Genomic DNA, 18315 nt, shown 5'->3' with positions numbered 1-18315 from the left:
CACTTTTTTTTTAATATTTTTCTTAGAAGATGAAAGTTAAGGGATATTTTAAGAACCTGCCTCAAGAAATGTTTAACTTACAGTTGAATAATTGAAACATGACAACGGTATCCTGCAGCTGCTTATTGGAGCCGGGTGTTGGGATTCAAGATTATTTACTTAATGAGTTCCTAAGTGCTTTGCAAAGTGTTTTTTTCTTTTCTCTAATCCGGCAAAAGTATTTTGAGAATAATGTTACTGGATCAATAAAAACATTTAATATGACATAGCTATGCTTCATCTGATGCCCCATTGAAGCCTTCCCCTCTTTCTTTTTCTTTTTTTTTTCTTTTTGGTATATCGGCAGTTCATACACAATGGATGTGAGTACAGTCCAAAGAATCGGATGATAAAAGACAATGCAAAGGAGATAATATTGGGGCATTCAGTTCTGTCACCATGCCGCTGCCAGCGACGTCTCCTTTGTTGATAGCCAAGATCTCATCTTTGCCTCCAAGAATACTGAGATCAGTTCGGACAAAATTAGCTTTCTGAAGGATGTTGCTGCCTTGATCGTGACAAACTGCACCTTTACTGGTACAACCAATGGTGTTAGGATCAAGACATCACCTGCGTCCTTAGCTTGGATTTGCCTTCATGAAGACCTGACGAAAAATGTTACCCATATGAGACTTGCCCTTGACAGCTATTTGTTCTTATGTCATTCTACTTTGTGGTTGGAGAGTGTTCTTCTGAGACAGTAGTTGTAAAGTCGTATCCAAGTTGAGGATGCAACTTGGGTTAGGCTCAATCCAAAATTACCCACACAGTCAACCTGATCATTGGATGGAAGTCGGAGGAAGTTTTAAAAACTTAGATGGAGCTTGGGCACAAAACTTCCAACCTGACTTTAAATACAGTTGTGGGTTAAGGTTGACCTTCAACCCAACCCAATCTGAACCCAGCACGGCTTAACCTAATTAGACCAAATATATAAATAATAAATAATTCATATTTATATTTCATATATATTTATATAATTAGCAATTGTATTGTTGAAATAATTCATGATCGGATCTCAATTCAATAAAAATTTTCTAAACATTTTTCCGATCCTAGAATTACTATTCAATTTAATTTAATCTAATCAACATGGCACAACCCAACTCATTTGGACTAATATGAGCCAAATTTGGCTAGCCAATTTGGGATGAATTAGCATTGAGGGATTTAGATGTTGTGTTGGGCTAGGTTTGCACTAATCTCAATCCAATCTAGCTGAGTTGCGGTCCTAGTAGGAGGGTTATAGCTAGCTTTGGGAAGCATTTATGGCACCTATTAAAGCTCCTAGAAAGCGCCAGGAAGCTGCTGACCTATGAGGGCATTGGCGGTTGAATAAAGAAACATGAGAGGAAAGGATAGGATATGTTCATTGTTGCAGAGAGATTTGGTCGGAGAGGAATGAAAGGCTATCTAGGGATCATGGATATCATCTGCAAGGAGAAAAAGATGTGTTCTTGGCTGCCTTCAGTAGTTAAGAAGGATGTTAATGCTGTGAAGTTCTCAAGGAACATTAGAATTAAAGAAGCTTCTGTCTTACAATACCCCTCTTTTTAGAAGCCTTGTTTTCTTTCATCTTCCTTTGCAACTTTGCTATTATTTCAGTAAATATTTGTAGGCACTCTGTGCATGTTGCTCTCTCAAAAAGATGTAGGGCTCGTTTGGTTCGTGGAAAAAAAAAGGGAGGAAAGTGTGGTCAACGGAAAAGTAATGAGATACCTCTTGTTTGGTTCGAGTTTTCAAAGGAGAGAGATGGAAAAGTTGTATTCCGATAGGAATATGATTCCCACATTTCTTGGGAAAGTCTTTCCCATGAGAAACATGGGAAAGTATAAATTTCCCATGAGGCGAAAATAACTTCATTTTTATTTTTTTCCAAAAAGACCCTTCAGCATTAAAGAAGCATTAAAGAGGCATTAAAGACCTAATTTTTATTAAGGGTATAATATGAATTATACATAACTTTCCGAAGAAAGTGGATGGTCAACCAAATATAAACACTTTGGAAATCTAACACTTTCCCATGGTCAACCAAACATGCCAAACGTACTTTCCTAAGCATCCTCTTCCTAGAAATCTACTTCTCAGGAATCATATTCCTACGAGGGAAAATACTTCTCGCAAACCAAACGAGCCTGTAATGATCTAGCGTGGCCTTGCGTAGGCCTGAAAAACGCCCATTAGACACGACTTAAATGGCTCCAAAACGTTGAACTGTGGGAAATAAACGTTTTAATTCGCCATTATCTGACCTTGGTCGCATGGCCATCTGACTTGAAGCGAGCGAATTGATATTTTCGAAATTATGGGCTTGGATTCTTGGATCAGAAGGTTGCAGGGTCCCATAAAATGAATGCAATCTCCTATCATCATCATTATCATCTTATCATTCTTCTTCTTCATTCTTCTGTGGCTATGAAAAATTAAATGAGCTTCAAACGACAGATACATACTTGGGCGAATCCCACTAATTTCTGATAAGGGCGAGCCCATGAAATAAGCACCTCGCTGTTGAAGGTCCAAAACTACATCTAAAAGTGTTCTAAGTATCAGTCAGGCCAGAGCTATGAAAAGAACCGATGGTGGTGGGAAAAAATAATATTAACTGAAAGCATGAGTCATTTGGTTGGATCAAAGATCATGTTGTTGGATTAATACATACCTACCGCACATCCGATACACACTTATTAAACATCCAATTCATATTTATTTAGATTACCATCTGTCCAGTATGAGACTCAAATTCAGAAAAATGATCATAGACAGCCCCTTCACAAAATAAATGAATCTAACTTTTTAATGTCTACAAGGCAAACAAAGTTAACTTTTTATACAAAATTAATAATTATTATCATTTTTTTTAATGCAAAATCCACTCGAAACAAAGTCCAACGACCTTCACTTAATCTCCACCACTAATGCTGAATACGATCATTAGATTCGTCACTGCTTGAATAAAGCTACGAGGTGATAGAGAGATCTAACGAGTTGGTTTAGGTGGACCAACCGGAAGGGCCCCAGGTGCCACCAAGTGAGAGAGTCCACTCTACATGTTAACAGCAACTCTGACCAACGACCAGAGACATGTTCCTTCTGTTATTTTAGATGTTTTTTCCTGACACGGAATTTTACAGGTGGCAAAAGAACCTAGATACACTTGGTCAAATGCAATTCAGAGTAAGTTTGACGTTTTATCTTTACTACATTTCGAGTAATTATAAATGCTAAAGAATTTAGTGCATCTACTTCAAAAAGTTTAAAAGAAAATAATTTTGTTTAAAATAAAAATGAAAATCAAGTATAGTGGGGGAGAAACAAAACTTGTTACCTTGTGCGTCTTGAATTCCTCATGCATGGTACCACCGCATTGTTGATGACACGGACATGATATATATGTGATTTTGAGTTCTTATTTATATTGTCGGGAAGGAGGGAACACACCCAAATTGCTACCTGGTATCAACCTTCCTTCAAATCTTCTATTCTACATGGATTAAAAGTTAGCAAGGGAAACTGAGACCGTTGTCAATAAATCTTCAGAACAGCACACCGACTACAATCATTTTCAATACCACTAACCTAAAATAAATTACAGATTTTTCTCTCAGTATATAACCTACTATGTTTCACATAATCACATACAAGCAATCAAGCATATAACAAATTGGTTTTTTTCCAATCAAGTTTTCTATGTTGTACTGTTAGAAGAACTTGATGCCGCTGGAATGCACGTCTGCAAGCAAAAGAGAAAACATGACCTATCATTTCTTTCAGTCTTGCTGACTTCAAAAGAAAAATAATCAGTTTGAGTAACAAAGAAATGCATGACATCTAATTGGTAAAGCCTAATATTAGAAGCAAGCATAAACCCAGCAAGTGACCATAGAGCCCAATTCACAATAAATAATAAAAATCATGCTAATCATCACCCTCAGGTAGCAAGACAAAATGAACTCGAGAATTTAATTACAAAAATAATCATTGGTTTTGTTCTTGAAAACTGACTGACTTAAATGATTATGTGAAGTTATGGACAACTCTCAAGAATGCTCATAGGGGTAAATCTAGTACCAAATCCTGCTGAGTATTGTACTCGGAAATGTCTTAAACAAGCATGAGCAAGCCATATGACCAAAAAACTGATACTGTCAGAGGAAGGACACAAAAGTTCCAGTACAGAAATTGATAATATGACCACAGTTACCTATTTCAATAAATCAAAAGCATACTACGAACTGGGAACAAAATCAACCAGCTTGCACTATTTTTCAGTCTTAGACGAAAAAGATAAAGCGACCAGATTCAGAAGTTTGAACAGAGGTTTCTATCCAATTAATTCCTTGAGGTCATTATCTCCTTGCCCTTCTCTTTCTAGATCTCAATTAAAATATTATTTATCATGTTACTGTTTTATCTTCTCAACAATTGATGATACTAAACCATGCCATTGCTATAAAAATTTATCGAAATGTGATGTTGAATTTTATATATCAACAAAAAGGAACATTCTCATTCTACTCCCAGCAGACTTAATTTATTAGAAAAGGCAGGTTTTGAATACTGAACTTGTACCAAGTACACCACCAAACCAGGCATATCTGGATAAAAATAACTCTGGAGGGTCAGCTACATGTTGGCTCCCGAGCATGACTTGTTGAACTACAGTCCTGCCTTGCGAATGATTGACAGCCCATCAGGCTAGCCATCAATTCACAATTAGGGATTCTTTAAGTTGAAAAAAATGAATAGATATTTTGAATTATAGTTGCAACATGGGAAGGCCAGTTTCTGTAATATATATATATATATATATATAGGAATTCAATTTTCACATGCTTGTACACATCTATATATGTACATATGTTAGTACTTATATTCATAATGCCATCTCAAGATATCAGCAAGCCTAATTAAAGAATTTAGGCATCAATTTGGCCCTTGAATTCGTACCCCAAAGCCAATCTTATGCAGAAGACAATGACTGATATATCATGACATGCTATATGTATTTGAAATAACTTGTAATGTGAATTGACAACACTCCTCAAGCAGTGAAGCAGTATCACAGGAACTGTTGTCTAATATGCTATCCATGTGCATGATCTTTGAGTTAGATTTTCGCATAGTACACAAATCATCTCACTGTCATCACCTTCATCATCAAAATCATCCAAGGCTCCAATCCTTTTCGTCTTCTATGTCAAGATGATCCATGGAATGATTGAGCAGTTAAATAAATTAAAACAGTTGGCTGTTCTAGAAGTATACCAAGCCTCCAACTAATTAAGCCGAAAGGCAAAAATAGATAACAATTGCATGACACACCAAAGATTGTCCCACCAAAATCAGCATGAGGAACATGATAATGTATCTAGAGAGGGAAGTGACATATTGAGAAGCAAAAGAAAGTGTGTAGAGGCATAGATGACCTAACCAGTAAATGCCACCCATGTCATGACCGCTTGACTAGATGGCCAGCCAATATCTCAGATAACCCCGAGGCAGGAAGGTTTTCACATCCAAAAAGTTCCTGAAGCTTAGGGTCACACAGTATCGATACATTCTCTGCATCCTATAAGAAGTTAAAGCAAACACACTCAAAGTCAAGAGAAATCAACTCTAAGAGGGTCAGGATTGAAATTAGTCTAAACCTAATAAAATAAAGAAGGAAATATAAACTCAGGTTAAAAAAAAAATGTTAACTTATCATAGCCAGAATGTATAAAACAAAGGTCTGGAGATATCCTGTAGAATTAGCTAGATGTGTTTTTCTGTATGTGTAACTACATTTGCATACGTGTCTATACTACCATCAGAAGCCGATATGTTTTACTACTATCAGAAGCCGATATGTTTCACTGCAACTTTAACTTCGCTCGTAAAACTGTCCAAAATAATATAAATTAAAGGTCAATGGTCTGAACATACAAAACTGAAGTCCAAATGTTTAGATTCCTCTTCAACAACTAAGACAAATATACTTAACATAATTAAATTAACATCAAACCGTGTATATCAAAATAAAAATATAAAGAGACAGTACCATGTTTGATATATTTATTGTTATCTTGTTATAGCAAAATGTGGTCATAGATTTGGTGTCTTTCATACCACATATGAAAATTTTAAATATTAATACAATTTGTAGCAGATCAAGCTTTTAATTAGAAATATATATCATAGTCCTATGCCGCCTGGACTTAGCTTTAGCCAAGTGCCCCTCCTCATACAGGAGAGGTCCCGGGATCGAAACCAAGTGGCGCATCCCCACCAATGTTTTAAACACCGGACCAAACCCATAGAGGTTTTCCATCGAAACAGTATCGTATTTGTAATGGTACCAATACGGTCAGTACAGACCGAGACTAAGAGAACCAAAATGAATGAAAAGCAAATTGGTCAGTATGTATCGGTCCAACCAGTTTCAGTGTACCTAGGCCCATAGAGGTGCCGGTTTTCCATCAAAATGGTACAGTATTCCAATGGTACTTGAAGAATTCTACATATTTCTGACTGAAAACAAAATAGAAAAACATAACTCTACATGAATACATAATATAATTGCAAGATCAAGATCAAGGAGGATCATGTATGAACAGTGGTTGCAAAATTGATGCCAAGTTACCTTTTCTTCCCCTAACAATGAATTCATATAGTTTATATGAAGGCACATAGAGATAGAAAAGTTAATGTGTTAGGTTGTACCACGTGCATCATTCTTGCTTAGCAAAGTCTACCAAAAATAACATGCGATTCAAGTTGCAGAACTGCATTTTCACCATTCATGAAACCGCTAAGAGTGTTAGGGAAAAAAATGAAACATATGATCATTGCATTGCATTAAGAATAAGACCATTACACAGACTGCAACATATAGATATTACATAGCAAGGCATACATAAGAATAATGAACATACATGGACAACTAAGGTTTCAGGTGCCCGCCCATGCCAGGGCAATACTGGAGCCCAGCATAGGTCAACCAGTACCAATTGATTTATTTTTTAAAAATATTTTTCGTTTTAGTAAAGAAGGTATGAAATCTTTTACATATATATCTTAAAAAGGCAGAGCACATGTGCCAAAACAGCATGGCATGACCATGCTGGCCGGTGGCCAGCACAATCACCGGCATCGGCACTTGCAAGCTTGTGGAAACACAATGAAACATTGAGACACCGAGGTGCATATCAAAGTATAAGCTGTGGAGACTCTACAATACCAAACTTGGGGCAGGGAATGCACCAGCCCCAAGAACCGACCAGAAGATATACAGCACATTTGCTTACAGGGCAGAAGGAGCAGAAGGTACATCTAAGTTGAATCAAAGATGGGCAAGCTATTGAGTCCAGCAAATGCCATCAGATGCTCAAGGATGTACAACCACTAATGATTAGTGAAAGATTAACAGAGTCTATGATATGCAGTGCTGATGGCAATGCGGGTCAGCAGACAACCCAAGAATCTCTAAAGAGAAGTTTTAAATAGTGCAAGCAGTAACCTTGCAGGTTGCATATGCCAAAGAACACGAGACGATAAATGCTGAAGGAATGGTCCAGCCTCTAAAGGGCCAGATAAATATCAAAGAAACAGTCCAGCCTCTAAGGAAGCCTCAAGCAACAGTGGAGATATTTAAGAAACACATGAAATGGTAGCACTGGCGTTATAGAGCTGAGAGCCAAAGCCTGCAATGTAGGCCAGCGGCAAAATGAAGGGAATTACGCTGGATAATACAAATTGATATAATGCGCGTCTTCATGGTAATTCTAAAAGAGTGGATTTCATTTTAGACTAGAATATCAAAGGAGTGGATCAGACCCAAATATACTATGACCAAATACATGGAACCTACCTAGCAAAAAAAAAAAGAAATTTTATCTAATTATATAAGTATTCATTTAAAATTTGGAAACAAATTATAGCTGTTCCTGTTTTCAAAAATACATGACTGCAAACCAGCTCGTACTGAAAAATTAGAAAATAAATCTAACTACACTAATCAGCGATGTGGGAACCCCCACTTAACCAACGCAAAGAAAAATAAATAAATTAAAACTCACAAGCTACTAAAAGTGGTCCTGCTTTAACAAATTTTGCTGCTCATTAAAAAATCAGCATAACTATCTGTCAAGAAGAAATCTTCCCTATAAATTATTTTTTCAAACTCTCGTTTTCCCTTCTTCCTCTCTTTTTTATGAGGGTGGACTTACCGGCTCATACTGCGGCTAACTAAAATAAAACAAGTGCAAGCATATGTTTTCATATCAAAACTTATGGAAAAAACAAAATAGAAAGGTCTTGAATCCAAAAAAAACTCATTATTATAAGGGAGAAGTTTAATTACAGCTATTTAATTTGGACCTCATCACTTAAAAAGCAAAAAAAGTAAAGACCCTCTACGTTAGCTGAATGATAAAGCAGGTCCCCACTTTTTGAACAAAGCTTACTAACCACAGAATATTTTTTAACAACTGCAAATTTTTGTGTGCATCCATTCAATAGAGAAGAACATAAGATATCAGTTGTTTAAAAATAATAATTATAAAAAACTGCATCGTTATGCATATGGTTGATACCTCCAGTTGGTTAGCCTTTATGTAGTCCCATACACGCCTCAAAGCCTCAGTTTCGAGCATTTCCTTTTCTTCAGTACCAAAAAAGTTAGCCAGTGCATCAGAAATAACCACATGATATTGACCAGCATCAGGTTCAGCTGGGGCAACCGCATCTTCAGTCTTTAATTTTTTAGAGTCCGGTTCTGCATCCTCTGCAAGAATAAGAAGAAGATCCAATTTCATCCTCACTATCGTGACTTTAAATATAGTACACATTTAAAACTGACCACATACTTGTGGTATGAAGTGGAATGATGTGCTTAGCTAACAGCTTGTTCATTTTAAACATGTCAGTACAGTCTGTCTCAAAAACTACACGAAGTTCATCATTGCAGATGATCTTCCTCCTGTTATTAGGATCTTGCAGATTGTTTTTCCTGATATATGCCCATAGCTGCTTCACAATCTAAGGGAGATAAGCATGATTAGTATTTCTAAATACACAAACAACACTAAGTTCCAATGTGTACCAAGTAGGACAAGAAGTGAATGGTTCAGAGAAAAATTCGTTGAAAATAGAACCTGAGTTCTTGGCATGGTTGCCTCACCAACAATGGCCTGAAGTTCAGGTGAAACACCACACATTTTATTTAGACCACCTGGGCCACCCCTTCTTTTAACTCCAGTAGAAGCACTACAATAAATCAATTAACTGCCAAAAATCAGCACAAATACAATAAAAATAAAGAAGACATGTCAAAATGTCTAGAAAGCATGGATGCAATGCAGGTTGGTAAAGTCAATGTGACTTATTGTAGAAGATCGAAATGTAGAACTGATTTGCAAAAGATCGAAATGTAAAACTGGTACCAAGGAAATATGGATTAGGGGCTTTCCTTAAGTCATATTTTCTTATAAAATCATGAGTACAATGTGACCTACATTCTAGGATTTGATTAGGGAAAAAATTAGTTGGCATTTGAGTTTATTTTGAAATTTCTACATGGAATATAAACTTGAATCTCTTCTATAAGCAATGAAGTTATATTCAAAACCTTCTATGTTGCTTTATATGTAAGAATAGGCACAGCAAGAAATTTAGGGTGAATTAAATATGAAACTAGTTTCTTTTCATAGTGATTCCAGGTTATATTTCTTCTTTCTTGACCTATTTCTCCCCCTCCCTTCTTCTTCCTTTTTCTAGGGCCCTTCCTCACTGCAATACTACTTTTAGAATAATCTCTATCATAAGGTGTTATCTGTATTTTACTTGTTATGGTGCATTCAAGCCAAAAAATAAATAAATAAATAAAAGGCTACCTGCAAGCCCATTAGGTGAATAACTGCTCATTTATATCTAGCCAAAGACCTTTTGTTGTACCTAAAAACATGACAATAAAGCAGCAGGGATTTAAGGAGAGAAATAAGTGGAGGTTCACTAACAAATCTGAGGGCAATAAATGGCAGATACCATGAATTGAAGTACTAGAATTGAAGTACCAGTGCCTACTGGTCCATACCGGCCATATTGCACCGGTGACATGTCAGCACGTGTATGGCCCTCGATACAATACCATATCAATGCATGGTACAACAGCTCAATTCTACTGTACTAGCCCCAACAGGAGTGCTATGTGTTGGTATAGTATGGTACAATACCAGTCCATATCATAGTGGTAAGACACCAGCAATTTATTGGTATCACCAAGCTTGTACCTTAAATATTGCAAGATATAGTTCTTTTCCACATGACTAAACAGAGGCATATATATGTACAACAGAAAAAAGGTCCTGCCATATACAGATGGAAGATTTGTTATTCTCAAGCACAATGTCTGTCCAACAAACACCCCAGCTTAACTGTCATGATGTGGATTGCGCAGCATATCATTAGCCAAATGGTATGAGACACTAATGATACATTATCATTCTTTCCCTTTATGTTAATAATCCCTAAAATCAGGAGAAATATTATTACTTCATTTCATTATCCATAAAATAAAAAAGGAAAAAGAAACAAAAAGCAAATTGCTGATGGTGGATACACAGAGTAACTATTACAGCAAAAATTAGCATTCTATTAATCATCATTTCTTGCAATTTAACAAAAAGTATGTGAATCATATACAAGGGACTTTGTCATATATCCTGGTGGAAAGATAAAGTGGGAGAGGAGTGAATTTTGATACATGAGTAATGTGTTTAAACTTACAGAATGTCCTGTTGCATTTGGGTCCATAAGTAACTTATATTTTTCAGTTTTATTTTGCTGATAAGATTTCTAGTCAAGGTAGAATTCTTACTCAAAATAAAAATTCTACATAAAATACAATTTCTACATTATTCACCCAAGAAAACAATAACTACATGGAGCAATTGGAAGGTTCTACTGGTTTAAGCAAATTCAAAGCTCGTGAGGTCTTAGTTCATGCTCTGGTAATTTGGATATTGATTTTAAGTCTCATTGCCCTAATTTGGGTGACAATTAGACAAGTTTAAGATACCTGTGTTGTATATAGGTTGGCAACTTGGCACTGATCAAAGCTTGTCTTTTTAGATCAGCTTCCATGGAAATCCAATAGAAAATTTAGCAACTTTTGGTTACCTTTTTCAATAGAAAGAACTTGGCTTTGAGAAAGAGTCAGTGGAGGTTTTTATCTTCTTGTAATCAGCATATGCAGAACGTAACAAGATTTTGGATTTTCTTTCTCCCCCTCTTCTTTCTTCAAAAAAATCATGGGTGTGATGCCCATCTATTTTCCAATACAGTGAAAATATTGTAGCATTTCCTCTATAAGTTACTGAGAAATTAATTCATACAATGATACAAGTACTCGAGGTAAGTCCTCTAGCAACTTATCTACCTTGAAGTGTATGTCTTATGATGATTAAAACCAGTCGAACCCAAGCACATGCAATGTATGTCCCGAAGAACATTAATTAAACATTACACATCATGGCCGAAATATAAGTATTTAATTCATTAAGTAATCAGTTTTTTTATTCTAATTATTTATATTAAATAATCAACATATATTATTTATCTATAAATATCACCCCTTTCACATTTAACAAAAGGGATGCAAGACAAAGATAGAAGGTCTTGTAATTCTAATGATACATTATCATTCTTTCCCTTTATGTTAATAATCCCTAAAATCAGGAGAAATATTATTACTTCATTTCATTATCCATAAAATAAAAAAGGAAAAAGAAACAAAAAGCAAATTGCTGATGGTGGATACACAGAGTAACTATTACAGCAAAAATTAGCATTCTATTAATCATCATTTCTTGCAATTTAACAAAAAGTATGTGAATCATATACAAGGGACTTTGTCATATATCCTGGTGGAAAGATAAAGTGGGAGAGGAGTGAATTTTGATACATGAGTAATGTGTTTAACTTACAGAATGTCCTGTTGCATTTGGGTCCATAAGTAACTTATATTTTTCAGTTTTATTTTGCTGATAAGATTTCTAGTCAAGGTAGAATTCTTACTCAAAATAAAAATTCTACATAAAATACAATTTCTACATTATTCACCCAAGAAAACAATAACTACATGGAGCAATTGGAAGGTTCTACTGGTTTAAGCAAATTCAAAGCTCGTGAGGTCTTAGTTCATGCTCTGGTAATTTGGATATTGATTTTAAGTCTCATTGCCCTAATTTGGGTGACAATTAGACAAGTTTAAGATACCTGTGTTGTATATAGGTTGGCAACTTGGCACTGATCAAAGCTTGTCTTTTTAGATCAGCTTCCATGGAAATCCAATAGAAAATTTAGCAACTTTTGGTTACCTTTTTCAATAGAAAGAACTTGGCTTTGAGAAAGAGTCAGTGGAGGTTTTTATCTTCTTGTAATCAGCATATGCAGAACGTAACAAGATTTTGGATTTTCTTTCTCCCCCTCTTCTTTCTTCAAAAAAATCATGGGTGTGATGCCCATCTATTTTCCAATACAGTGAAAATATTGTAGCATTTCCTCTATAAGTTACTGAGAAATTAATTCATACAATGATACAAGTACTCGAGGTAAGTCCTCTAGCAACTTATCTACCTTGAAGTGTATGTCTTATGATGATTAAAACCAGTCGAACCCAAGCACATGCAATGTATGTCCCGAAGAACATTAATTAAACATTACACATCATGGCCGAAATATAAGTATTTAATTCATTAAGTAATCAGTTTTTTTATTCTAATTATTTATATTAAATAATCAACATATATTATTTATCTATAAATATCACCCCTTTCACATTTAACAAAAGGGATGCAAGACAAAGATAGAAGGTCTTGTAATTAAAATATAGGCCCTGATCAAGGGTCATCTTGAAGGAACATACAGAAGTTTGGGATGTTTTTCAATATATTTTACAGAGAAAACGTTAGAACAGGTCTACAGACCGATTAGATCAAACCCCTCCATATGGTGGAATCAAAATATTTGAGGTTGAATATGCAAATTGAATAGACAAATGGAACCATCTTGCCATGATCCCAGCATCCCGATCAGCGCATTCTAGGATATCCACCGTCCCAAGTGTGGGGACAAGGCTGGAGGCTGGCACATCCGATTCGACGAGAAATCTAGGACAGCCCCCTCCCGTGATATTTAAGACGTTGATTAGAGATCATAGCACATGGACAACCTAACTCTTTGCGGTGCCCCTGAGCACAAAGAATAGCTCACCATTTAACTATATTCTAAAGAACCTCTCCTTCCCTCCAAACCTTCCTCTGTCACGACCAACATCAGACTCTTCTCCCAACATGCTATATGCAAAATATTTAATTGAAGATATTAATTGATGAGACCCTCCGGAGAAACTAAAAGAAAATTCCACTATTATAAATCGAAGGAATTTTTTTGATGATAAACTTCCCGTGTGAGCATTAATCTCATTTCAATCCTTCTAGGTTATTCAATAGGTAAGAAAGAATCGGATTCCCCACATCACAGCTGCAACATGCAAAATAGATAAATAAAGAAACCAACAAACAAACAAATAGACTTATTAACTCCAAATTATGGGGTACAGTTAGAAAATTGCGATTACGACAATAATAATGAAAAACAAAACCTATTTTTTTAGAAGTAGAGCCAAAGTCTCCACCTTTCCACGTCACCCGTGCATCCCTCATTTGGGTACAAGAAACAAAGAAAAAACCTAACTATTTTCATCCATTTACAAGAAGATTAAGAAAAAGAAAACAAGGCAAAACCTACTTCAAAAAGTTACACGGTTAGAAGCGTAAGGGAGACGCCATTCCGTCAGAAACTCGAACAATACCTACTTCCGTTCACAGAAAAGCGGATTGCCGCAAGATAAAGCAAAGATGATGGCAAAAGAGAAATTAGAAGCAAAAAAGGAGGCACCTTTCCTTGGGGGCCATAGCCGCAGGTCGAACTGCGGCAGGGACCGCCGGGGGCGGCTGCTGGAGCTGCTGCTGGAGATGGTAGGCGGCGACGACGGCGGCTGCGGGGAGGGGCGGGGGGTACTGGTAGGCGAGGCCCGGTTGGTGGGGGAAGGAGCCGGAGGCTGGGGGCGCGTGACCCTGGTGAAGGAGGTGGCGGTGGTGGTTGGGCGGCGGCGGGGGCGCGGGGCGAGGAGGGCCAAGGAGGAGCTCGATCTGGTCGCGGATGAAGCCGGCCTTGTGGGAGAGGTCGAGCCCTAGCTTGGCCTCAACCTGGCGGACAACGGCGCTAAGGTTGGCACCGGCGACGGTGGAGGGGTCGGACTGGCGGAGGAGTGACTCGACGCAACTCGCAATCTCCTGGTCGGAAACCATGGCGGCCGGCCGGCATGCGTCGGCGATTTCGCGGCAGGGGACGGAGGAGGAGAACCGAAACGAAACGAAACTCAAATCCCTCTCCCTCCCCGCCCTCGGCCCCGACCCTTTCTCGTTCTCCCTGTGGATCTCCCTCAATATAAACGGGATCAATGGATTGGCGAAAATGCCCTCGAGGGAAGTCGGCAAGTAATGCGTTTGGTTTGGTTGTTGGGGGGTGTTTCCATTTTTAATTATAAGGCCCAGTTTTCCGGATATCTGCAGTACTTGTCCTAAACTTTCCCATTTAGGCATTTACCTTGGCTCTTTAATTTTTTTCTCTATATTAAAAAAATAAAATATTAGACAAGACCGCTTGGGCCCAGGCTGCCGATGTGGCTGACGTGGTGCTCGCTGAATGGCTGGAGTGCACACTTGTACTGTGCATTGTGCCAATCCCTGGTTGACAAATGGGTCTGCAACTGGGAAACCAAATTGGACTGGTGACCCGTAGTAATACTTTTCAAGAAAAGAAAATAAAAATGTAAATTACATTGTATACAAATTATAAAATGATTTTTTATAAAAATAATATTATATAAAATGGATCATTGTGAGAATAGAAACAATGATGTGAGATAGAAAATTCTAGAGTTAGTAGGTATGTAATTTAAAATTTGAATTTGAAAAAACAATAAATCTTAAATATTTTAAGCGATTTGTGATCTGAGATATATATTTTAAAAGATGAAAGTAGAGTAGAGGTAAGAAAGTTAATACATTACCGTATTTATTTTTTAAAAAAAATAATTGTCAATTAGCTAAATTTTTTATTTTTAGTAAAATTTATTTGGATTGATAGGTGAAATTTACACAGGAATTTGATAAGATTCAATAATATTTTCTTAACATGGCATCGAAAAGAGCTAAATTAGGTTACCATGTTAAATAATTTGGAATATCAAGATTGCTGTGCCACTTGTAATTTTACACTCTAGTTTTGGAGCTATGCAATTGAAGACCGGACTGCATAAGAAACAATCTAAATAGAGTGAAAAAATTGAACTAAAGCTGGAAGTAAAACAATAGGAAGCAAAATTTAAATTTTGACTAAAGGAAACTGAGGATTGAACTAAGCACAACCATACCATCTTAGTGAGATACCAGGAGGGCTTTTCGTGACCAAGCACTTAACCAATACTATCATGACATACCATGACTAAAAGAACTCCACAAACTGGCCTCACTATTGGATACCTAAATTCCATCATAGAATAATATTCAAGAGCAAACACGAGTAAACATAAAAGATAATTTCTTCCTATAGTGAACTAGTTAGTATTGAAAAGATTCAAATGACAATTATGTTGCCATTGAATATCGTCTGATGGTGGTAGGTCTACAATTTGGTGTACCTCTTAACTCTGTCATCTTCAAATGATAATTTGTGGTCTTTTTCGGTTAATGAGCCGTTGTCAGATACGATGGAGTCCATCTTGAATTTGGTTGCTTCCCAAGCAAGTCTTAGAAGTTTCCCTTTGATGGTGACATGGGCATTGGTTAGCTCCTAGCAGCATTAACAACCTTATCGGAATAGTATGGTTGGGGTATGGACCCTCTTACTCCTGGTGGTGATCTTGTGAGCATTCGATTATCTTCCAATGGTGAATAGTAAATCATCAATTTTGTATCGAAAGATATTATTTGGATTTCTTGATCCTATATAAGTACCCAAAATCTACCGAGTAAATAACCGATGTGGAACTAAACACACGTCCGTACGGATCCTCACATTCTCCCTCCATTCAAGCCTTGACGTCCTCGTCAGGCTAAGAGTTCAAATTCATTAAATCTAATCACAAATACCACGATTGACTCATGGTCAGCTCCAATGGATATGTGCTGCAGTGTTCCCTAGTCCATATAGGTTATGGGCCAGGTCTGCTCTGATACCATTTGTAATAACCTAGGATTTTACCCAAAAATGGTTAGTCGAAAGGTATTATTTGGATTTTTTGATCCTGTTTAAGTATCCAAGATCTATCCAACAAATAACCGATGTGGAACTAAACACACGCCCGCACGGATCCTCACAACTAGTTTATGGTTTGGTGATAACAAACTCTTCATCCTCGTTCTTAGAAGTTCCAAAACATTAAGCCTAATATAATTTGAGCCAAGATTAATTGCCAGATTGTGGGGTCGTATTTCTCGGGCTGCATCATTTGGTTTATTCTCCTTCTTCTTCTTTTCTTTTCTTTCTTGGAAGTTCCAAAACACGAAGCCCAGTATACTTTAAGACTGTAGTGTCGGATTTCTCTGGCTCACATCATTTGCCTCCTCTCTTATTTTTCTTCTTCTTCTTCTTTAAAAAAAACTCACCATTAGACCAGTGTTTTTGCATATGTTCAGCTATTGATAAAATGCATGGTAGAAGTAAATTTGTAATATTGCAAACTCCAAGTAAAGCTTTCAATCAATCTATCTCGGCATTAAAATTAAACTTCCATGCAGTGCATGTTCTTCTGAACTCACCATTAGACCAGTGTTTTAGCATATGTTCAGTTGTTGATAAACTGCATGGTAGAAGTAAATTTTTAATATTGCAAACTCCAAGTAAAGCTTTTAATCAATCTATCTCAGTATTAAAATCAAACTTCCATGCAGTGCGTGATGCTTTGACCATGTGCTGAGGCCTGAGGAGGAGGAAGCCTGGGGGATTGGAGACCTCGTGGCTGTGGTTAGTGAGGCCTAAAAGGGCGAACATTACAGATAACTCTCAAACCGCTAGTCCTGATGATGCCAAGCAGCTACACTTTCTCGCAACACTGACTCTAACCTTTAGGGCTCGTTTGGTTCGCGGGAAGTATTTTCCCTCCTAGGAATATGATTCCTGGGAATCAGATTCCTAGGAAGAGGATACCTAGGAAAGTACTTTTGGCATGTTTGGTTAACCATGGGAAAGTGACAAATTTCCAAAGTGCTTATGTTTGGTTGACCATCCACTTTCCTAGGAAAGTTATGTATAATTCCTATTATGCCCTTAATAAAAATTAGGTCTTTAATGCCTCTTTAATGCTTCTTTAATGCTGAAGGGTCTTTTTGGGAAAAAATAAAAAAGGAGTGATTCCCACCTCATGGGAAAGTAACTTTCCCATGTTTCTCATGGGAAAGACTTTCCCATGAAATGTGGGAATCATATTCCCATGGGAATACAACTTTCCCATCTCTCTCCTTTGAAAACTCCAACCAAACAAGAGGCATTTCATTACTTTCCCGTTGACCACACTTTCCCCCCTCCTTTTCCTGCGAACCAAACGAGCCCTTAATATGAAGGTGGTCAAGACTTGCATCCCCGACTTCAAGCTGGCTTCATATAGGGCCCGTTTGGTTCGTGGAAAAAGAAGGAAGAAAAGTGTGATCAACGGAAAAGTAATGAGATGCCTCTTGTTTGCTTGGAGTTTTCAAAGAAGAGAGATAGGAAAGTTCATGGGAATATGATTTCCATATTTCATGGAAAATCTTTCCCATAAGAAACATGGAAAAATCTTTCCCATGAGAAACATGGAAAAGTTACTTTCTCATGAGGCGGAAATAACTTTATTTTTATTTTTCCCCAAAAAGGCCCTTCAGCATTAAAGAAGCATTAAAGACCTAATTTTTATTAAGAGCATAATAAGAATTATACATAACTTTTCTAAGAAAGTGGATGGCCAACCAAACATAAGTAATTCGGAAATTTGTCACTTTCCCATGATCAACCAAACATGTCAAAAGTACTTTCCTAAGCATCCTCTTCCTAGGAATTTGTTTCCCAGAAATCATATTCCTAAGAGGGAAAATGCTTCCCGCGAACCAAACTAGCCCATAGGAATTCTCCCGCTGCAAGGGATTGGATCCAACCACAACACTGGAGCAAAACACTTGAAGCATGTGAATTGGG

At 37.0% G+C, this 18315-nt stretch overlaps 1 protein-coding gene across 2 annotated transcripts; it reads right to left on the bottom strand.

The window, feature by feature from the left end:
- Positions 1-3474: 3474 nt before the first annotated feature.
- LOC103702319 (formin-like protein 18) lies at positions 3475-14519 on the bottom strand. 2 transcript variants are annotated; one of them, XR_005512470.1, is made up of 7 exons: positions 13981-14519; positions 9177-9288; positions 8889-9060; positions 8616-8806; positions 5474-5611; positions 4606-4706; positions 3475-3772 (listed from the first exon to the last, which is right to left on the bottom strand). XR_005512470.1 is itself a non-coding variant. In XM_008784687.4 (6 exons), exons 1-5 carry the CDS (start codon positions 14391-14393, stop codon positions 5492-5494), a joined length of 1008 nt encoding a protein of 335 aa, XP_008782909.1. In that variant the 5' UTR covers positions 14394-14518; the 3' UTR covers positions 3475-3772; positions 5474-5491. The 2 variants fall into 2 exon arrangements, 1 of the variants encoding a protein (XP_008782909.1); XM_008784687.4 differs by lacking the exon at positions 4606-4706 and having other exon boundaries at positions 13981-14518.
- Between the last annotated feature and the right edge of the window lie 3796 nt (positions 14520-18315).

The sequence above is a fragment of the Phoenix dactylifera genome, chromosome 7 (genome assembly GCF_009389715.1).
Source record: "Phoenix dactylifera cultivar Barhee BC4 chromosome 7, palm_55x_up_171113_PBpolish2nd_filt_p, whole genome shotgun sequence".
Classification (NCBI taxonomy): Eukaryota; Viridiplantae; Streptophyta; class Magnoliopsida; order Arecales; family Arecaceae; genus Phoenix; species Phoenix dactylifera.
The sequence above is the reverse complement of the archived record's forward strand: the minus strand, read 5'-3'. Positions and strand labels throughout refer to the sequence as shown.